This window comes from Austrofundulus limnaeus, unplaced genomic scaffold, assembly GCF_001266775.1.
Source record: "Austrofundulus limnaeus strain Quisiro unplaced genomic scaffold, Austrofundulus_limnaeus-1.0 Scaffold687, whole genome shotgun sequence".
In the NCBI taxonomy this organism is placed as follows: domain Eukaryota; kingdom Metazoa; phylum Chordata; class Actinopteri; order Cyprinodontiformes; family Rivulidae; genus Austrofundulus; species Austrofundulus limnaeus.
In genome coordinates this window covers 23,095-31,359 of record NW_013953089.1, presented here as the reverse complement: position 1 = coordinate 31,359, position 8,265 = coordinate 23,095, and the positions used below count along the sequence as shown (strand labels likewise).

Genomic DNA, 8,265 nt, shown 5'->3' with positions numbered 1-8,265 from the left:
GTGTGTGTGTGTGTGTGTGTGTGTGTGTGTGTGTGTGTGTGTGTATATACATATACTGGTTTACAGTAACAAAGTACATTTACTTTGTTACAGTACTTAAGTATTTTTTTAAAACGTGACTTTTACTTTTACTTTCTTAGTTTAACACCTAGTTACTTGTAATAATTTAAATCTGTCTGAACTTATCATGAAAGGACTTGTTTAAGTGCTCTAAAAAAATTAAGTGTTGAATTTACTCAACTAAATCATATCAACTATTTCCACTAAACCCAGTAGAGTAAATTTTAGGAGACATACATATTTTATTTTTGAAAAAAAATGACCAATTTAATCAACTTGGTTTTGTGGAGCCAGTTTGGTTCTGTAAATTTAACAGTTTATTTGTTAGAGAGCGTGGAAAAGTACTTTTACTTTTATTTCTACTTTCCCAATTTTTGTGAACAATTTTATGTCTTTTACTTAAATAGTTTTCTCATCGGTGACATTTTTTTTTACCAAAGTCATTTTCTATTAAGTTAATTTACTTTTACTTAGTTTTTTTTTCAAGACCTCTGTTTATGCATAAAGACAGAGATTGATTTATTTATTTTTTATGTTTGAGAGTAAGTACCGAGTACAACCACGGGGAGGCGACAAACCCAAGAATGATTACCAGCTACAATAATGTCATTCTACCTGTTACACTTCTCATAGATGATCTTGCTTCAGGCTGAAATGATTCTGGATTTATCAATAATTTATTTCTTACAACTTGAATATCGTCCAACAAATGCGTATCTGTGTATGTAGCAGAAAAAAAGTCAAAGCAGGAAAATATAACATAAGCAGCATGTAAATAAAACGTATCGTCAAATGGTTGGCTTGCAATAGTACACGAAATATGTTCTGTTCCACATTCATTCGGATCATTACATGCAGACCACTTGGAGGAATTTTACTTCATCCGTTTTAGTCTTATTCCGTGCTTGCCGTCACGCTGGTATTTGTAGTTTTAGTRTGTTTGCCACCGAAGCTTTTCCCCTCGGAAGTTACGTCCATATTGACTACATTTCCCAGCGTCCTCCGCGGATGTGCCACCTCCCGCCTCACCTCCCTCCCACTCTACTGGGCCGCGAGGAAGTCGCAAGATGGCTGATGTCGCTTGGAAGTAATGTTCCCCTTTGCAACATGAAGCCGTGAGTGTGGAAGAAAGCGAGGGAGGCACCATCGGGCTTTTATTTTTGTTTTCTTTTAGTTACTTTTATTTTATTTCGTCAAACATCCATTTCATTCCGCGTCGTGTCCGCTCCGGACTTGTCTTCGGGAGTTGACGCGTCAAATCACGCCGGGGACCCTGCCAGAGTAGCTAAAGTAAGGGCTAGCAACTGTTAGCAAATAGTAGTGCGGCTAGCCAGTCAACCCAGGCACACTTCTTAACATTTTGATTTTAATCGATATTCTGCCACTACCGAACCAACCACCCACCCCGAGACAAGTGCAACCATTTCACGGACGTGCAGCACAAACGTGGCTAGCAAAACCCGGCTGTCATTTCAAAAAGGACCGAATTTCAAGGTTTTAACATTATGTTCGCAAACTGGCCATCCACTAGCCTGTGGGTTGCTAACTAATGCGCAGTACTGCATCTGTTAATGTGCACTAAACCCGCAGGAGAACTATCCCGGCAACATTTAGCACCCATCTGCATGCCCGTTACTTGCTGTCAGCTCAACATTTGGAGGATAGTTGTGTTGCGGCCATAATTATGGAAGTAGAAAATCTGCTGAACTTTTTCTGGTAGTAGATGGTATCACTGGCCTTGCTGGCAGCGCACCAACAACCCACAGGGATGGACACTAAACTGAGCAGGCACGACTATAATTGAGATATYTCCATTCGGGTTATTCAGCATCGGCTCGGTGACAAACAGGTTGTGTGAACWGCGCGAACTAAAACTACACTTTGTCACTACAGGAGACCAGTTAGCTTACCTGGTCTCGCGCCACAACACATTACAAACACGGCGTACAGAACGTACTCAGAAGCGCCCAGCCAGACCCACAGGCTCAACAACACCGTCATGGGAGTGCAGGGCTTTCAAGAATACTTAGAGAAGCGGTGCCCCGGGGCCGCGGTCCCCGTGGACCTCCTAAAGCTCGCTCGCACGGCGGCCCGCCAGCCCCCTCACCATCATCACCCACACCACCACCCACACCATCCCGGGCCCATGCCTCCCCCGCCTCCGCCTGCAAGGATCCTCATCGACGCTGACTCCAGCCTGCAGCGGCTGTACGGCGGCTACCAGACGGACTGGGTGTGCGGCGGCGAGTGGAACGCCATGTTGGGCTACCTGGCCGCCCTGTCGCAGGCCTGCCTGTACCAGGGTGGCCTGGAGCTCGTCGTGGTTTTCAACGGCACTCTGGGGAAGGAGCGCTGGCCTGAGTGGGCGCGGCGAGCTCAGGGCCAGCGGCAGACGGCGCAGCTGATAGTCAACCACGTCGGCAGCAAGGCCACCCCGCCTCCCCGGGCATGGTTCCTGCCCCCGGCCTGCCTCAGCCACTGCGTCCGCCTCGCCATGTTCCGCTTCCGAGTGCGGGTGAGAAAAGTTCAACTTGTTTTTTATTCTGGTCCTGAGAGTGCTCTTCTGGTTTATTATTATTATTATTATTATTATTATTATTATTATTATATTGTAGTGTTTAACATTTAGACACGACAATGCTTTTAAATGAACATATATGGTAACAAATGTGTAACCTACAAGAAAATAATTATATAAACAATGTGTGACCCATCCGTAATATACTTAAATAAATACATAAGCATGGGAGCTTAAAGTGCCTGTGACATCAATTTTTTGTATGAATATGAATTTGTATGTAAATATGAATGCACTTTTGGAAAGGTAACAATAACCACATACAGTATAACAAAAAAAATTACAATTAAAAATCCCTGCCACGAGATGAACACTTGTTGAGATATTCACAGGTGAATTAACAGGAAGTGATGACAAAGGGGAACGTCTGCATGTGCACAGAGCATCGTTTACTCTGGTCGACAACATGGACTGTAAAGAAGAACCTGATGGGTTTTAGATTACTTTGAAAAATTATCAAGAGAAAGATGAAGAAGAGTCAGAGTTCAACTAATAATTTTAAAAAATAAAGACCAAAAGAGTTTCTTTTATTAAAGAGTTACCCTTGAATGTCACTTCCTGTTTTATTTTGGCTGAGCCAATGTCAAAAGAAAACATGCCAGTTAGGTGACAAAATGGGTAAAATCTTGAGTTTTAGTCGAGTTTCTTAATTATGAAGATGTTTTCTTTGACTCTTTGTATTTGAAGATATGCATGTCACAGGCACTTTAATGGTGAAGCAAAGCCTCTGAGTGTATCCACAGGTTGAGCACAAAAGTGAGTGCACCCCTCACATTTTTTTGTAAATATTTTATATATCTTTTTATGGGAAAACACTGAACATTTGACACTTTGATGCAATGTAAAGTCCCTTTGTATTAGGGTTGGGCATAATCGTATCATATGCAATTAATTGTCAGAAAAACATTAATTGATTAATTTTTGGCACTTGACGATTAATACGATTAATGCCACCCGGCAGACCAACCGCTTGGTGCTCCTTTCTGATTCAAATATGTCCAACTTTAAAAAAAATAAGTTGTGTAATTTATTTATCTATCAGCACAATTTAAAGTTTGATGTATAGCCTGAAATCTGTAATTTTGACACAAGTTGGAAGAGATTTTTACAAAAAGCCAATTTTCTCCCTATAAATTGGTCACGTGACTAAGATATAAGGGTGTCCAGGGACTCCAGGGGATTAATCGTCAAATTAATCGTTATCGGCTAAATACAGCAATTAATCATGATTAATTTTTTTTCCAATATTGCCCAACCCTACTTTGTATTACTGTAAATTTACATACAGTCAGTGTGTAAATCTCTGGCAACAAAAGTGTCTGGTGTTTAGTTGGTGTAATGAGATGACAACGATCTTTCATGTGGGAGACCAGGGTTCAAGTCCTGTCAGCTGTGGGTTTTGTGTTTTTCTTACAGTGGCAGATGGGCATGGTGTATTTACATATTAACCCCAGATGTAAACATTTGCAAAACTCTTCCTTTTAAGCCCTATTTAGTCCAATTTTACCTTGGTCTTTTGTTCAGTTTCACAAATATAAACACAGTTAGCTCAAGGTTGATTTCAGTAAGATAAGACAGGAATTTATGTTTACCACATTTTATATTCTTGTGGACACCTTGTTCTCTTTCATAGTGTTACATTACAGTGTCAACGTTTGAGTGCTGTTGTGACTGATTCATCGCCAGGAAAAGATGGAGTTTTTGAAGTTTTTCCTCATTTCCACAGCTGAATGCTGTCTGAATAGCTAGACAGAGGCTACCAGTGTTCAGCTTGGACTGAACCAACTCAAAGCTGGAGGAGTGGGTGCAGAATGGAGAGATTATTTCAAATATTGTTTTTCTAGTTTTTAACTCAAGGGAAATTAGAATCAACAAAGACTTTGCTTTTGTCTTATTGTTGGCATGTTTTAGGTCAATAAATGGAGGACGGAAAGCACAAGTTTGACCCCCTCACTTTAGGAACTGTAAAAGCAGCTGCTCTGCCTGTGCATATTAAAGAATGTTCTTATGTTAAAAAACCTGAATAGATTGAATGGGTGTAACGATACATCTATCTATATCGATATATCGATTTGAACGGTTCACGATTCAGTTATATCGAAGCAAAATGAAAATATCGATCTATATCGTCATCATATTCTCCATGGGAATCGATATCGTATGCCCATCTAACACAGTCATTGTGTTATGGGCATATGATATTGCATTACATCGATCGCAGACATGTGAATTGAATTGAATCGTAATCATATCGTGACAGAATTTGTCATATCGAGAAATATCGAATTGTCATTCAAACATTGATGTAATATCGTATCGTGATAAAGCTGGTGATTTACCCCACCTGTGTTACAGTGAGCTGGTTGTAGCTGCTGCATCCTGCTACTTGATAATCTGTTTACTAATATGTAAAAATATGATCAGTTGCCTTTTTAGAGTGTTAGATATTGTTTTTAGAGTGGTAAATAATACTTATACAGTGACAAATATTTTTAGAGTGGTAAAAATTATTTTTAAAATAGTAAATATTGTCTCATTTGTAGAAAGTTTTAAAAAATACAGTTTACTTGGTGATTTAATTCAAATTATTTTTATGTCTTCAATTTACAACTGAAGTTGTCTTTGGACACACAGTCAATTAAATCCAGATTTAATAAAAATAATAATAATACACATTTGTTACATTGTGAGGAGCCAATTAGTACAAAGGTCATTTATCTAAAAGAGAACAGCAAGTTAACATAATTTCTGTTTGTGATCTGAAATGGTCATCTGCAGTTGAAAGTATTTCTACACACATACTGCTAACATTATTTGAAGATCCTTGTGGGTGTCTGTCATAAATCTGTTCTTTGGTTTTTCCGTTTCTACATACATAGCAATAAATTGAAAAATTGGGTGTTTTTTTTATTTACAACTAAATTAGAAAAACGACAATTGCTAAAACAAACAAAACAACAACAAAGGCTAATTTTTTCACTCTTTATATTTTATCTTCATGGTTGAAGCAAAGACAACCATTATATTTTGTTAGTGCACCATTTTTTACTTTCAGGTAAAACCAGAAATCCTGTCCCTAACTCGTTACGTTTTCGCTTCTCGCCATGAATTCGTTCGTCTTATTTAGAGAGAGTCGATGCGTCTTATTGAGAGCTGAGGTACTTACCGTGAACAAAATAGCTTTAATGTAAGTTCTGCAGAATAAGATTCAAGTGCAGCCGTTGCCAATATTTTTATGGTTTTTAAGCGGCCTTCTTCCAGCCACTATAAACTACTTTTTTGTTGACTACCATCATTTCCAGAATTGCTACATATTTAAACAAAAATTGTGCATTTTATTTTGGATTTAGATACCTGAAGGAACTTTGGATTTACAATTTTATTTTGGAATGGAAAAACCAAAGAAGGAACCACTCACAGATTGCCGTCTTCATGTTCATAAATTCAGTTTACTGCAGTTCATGTTAGCCATCTGTCCCATTTGCCTGTTTGAATGGGACTACAGTGTACTTGGAGCATTGTAATAGATAATAAACACCTGTACCTGTTTGCACGTTACCAGTTAACTGCAGCCAGAGGACACGCCAAATTCAATAGATCATCACCTCTGACCTCCCCTTGTTAAAATGTTAAAAATCTCATTTGGACGGACGAATCGAACACCCTCTGCTCTCCGTACAGCTGTGGAAGCCTGAGTCTGTGGCCAAAAAGAAAATAAAGTCACTGATTACTTTGGTTTTAAAATAAGGAGTGGCTCAAGACTTTTTAAAAGAAATAAAACAGATCTGATCCGAGATCTCAGAGCTGGAATTAAAAGCTGCAGACAAATTTACCAAACCGAGGACGAACACATGGTTAACTTCTGACGTGTCCTTATTTTCCTAACAAGAAACATTTTTGAAAKCTGGAACCTGCAGGAAAAACGTCTTTAAAGTGCTTATTTTCCTGACGAGCAGCAGTGCACCGTGGAGCCAGATCGCAAGTTATTGTTCAGTTAGAAACCATAACCAGCCGTGGCTTCATTGTTTCATACAAAACCCATAAATCAAACTAAACAGTGAAGAAGCACACAGTATGACTTTAATTAGGTGTTGATCCCGTTCTCCACACTGTTAGGTTAGAGGCAGACYGGACCAACACCTGACAAAAGGTTAGAGGTGTTTCATCAGGGTGTATTACATTGTGTTTGATGGGATTTCAGTAGTAGTTCAGTATTTACAGGGTCAAACTCTCAATAGGAAAACTTTAACAAAAATAAAGCAGAAACATGGTCCAATAAATAAAAATAATCTATGGCCAAATCATCTAAGACTGATTAACATGGGGTTCCTGCACATCCTTAAAAAGTCTTAAAAGGCATTGTATTCATCAGTCCAAAAATAAGGCCTTAATTAGCCTTAAAATGTCTTAAATCAATCTTTCAGAGGTCTTAAAAATGTTAACACATTGTAATTAGGATGATTGTAATTTGTCTCAAATATTAAAATAACTGGTAACATTTAATTATTTTTTAAATAATTTACAGAATGCCTCTCTCAGCTAGTTCTTTTGTATTAAACATTTGGATAAAATTGTCAACTGTTTTTTTATTTTACATTTGTGTTTTTTGTGAAAGTTGGTCTTAAATTTCATTTCAAGTGGCATTAAAAAGGTCTTAAAAAGTCTTAAATTAAATTTGCCTTAAGCTTTAGGAACCTTGTAACAACTGGTCTTTAAACTACTGTCAGAAACAAGTAGAAGCTCACATACTGTATCTGTCTAGAGAATCTGACCTATATTGAGATATAGAAAATACTCAGGGTGGAAACTTTGGGGGGTGATACTCTAAAGCAAAACAATATGACACACACACACACACACACACACACAGATAAAACTGCTGCAAATTCAAATGGTAATTAAAACAAGAAAAAACGTGTTCTTTGTGCTTTATGATGTTTTAATGGTTCTGAAAATGTTAAAAATCTATGTAAAATATTGTAATCAGACTTCATGTTTTTGTGCAAACTGAATTTCTTGACTAACTTGTGCAGGTTGTACAGACTTTGGAGGACCACCACCAGGAAGTGCTGTCTCTCTACAGGGACTTTGGATTCTCCGGCTTGATAGCTCAAGACTCTGAGTTTGCCCTCTGCAACGTTCCCGCCTATTTCTCCTCGCACGCACTCAAACTGAGCTGGAACGGCAAGAACCTGACCACGCATCAGTATCTGCTGTCTGAGGCTGCCAGGCAGCTTGGGCTGAAAACACAGCACCTGCCACTTTTTGCTGCTCTGCTGGGTGAGCAGCGGCACTTTTCACACGCCTCCATCACAGCCTTTTATTGTCCTGTCAACTGTGATCTCTGTGCTTTTATCTTCTGCTCACGTTTATTGACCTGGCACATATTTGAAAGAGTTTCTTGCTTTGCAGGAAATCATATTCTGCCTGATGAGGACCTGGCTGCCTTCCACTGGAGTCTGCTGGGACCAGAACACCCACTTGCTTCCCTCAAGGTACTACAGACTTCTGTTTGCAGAGCCTGCTGGGTTCCACTGAGTACATAGGCTACGTTCACACTGCAGGCAAATCCGACCCAAATCCAATTTTCTTGACCCATCTGACTCATATCCGATTTTTTTTATGAC

General features: G+C 39.0%; 1 protein-coding gene across 1 annotated transcript in view; it reads left to right on the top strand.

Annotated features, from left to right (window-relative positions):
- Nucleotides 1-785: 785 nt before the first annotated feature.
- The window catches only part of LOC106531879 (constitutive coactivator of PPAR-gamma-like protein 2), a gene marked incomplete in the record, with an annotated part of 25,207 nt that continues 17,727 nt past the window's right edge, over nt 786-8,265 (top strand). The window contains 3 exon segments of the mRNA XM_014027820.1: nt 786-2,575; nt 7,672-7,918; nt 8,051-8,133. Coding sequence (XP_013883274.1) covers nt 2,060-2,575; nt 7,672-7,918; nt 8,051-8,133 — 846 coding nt within the window.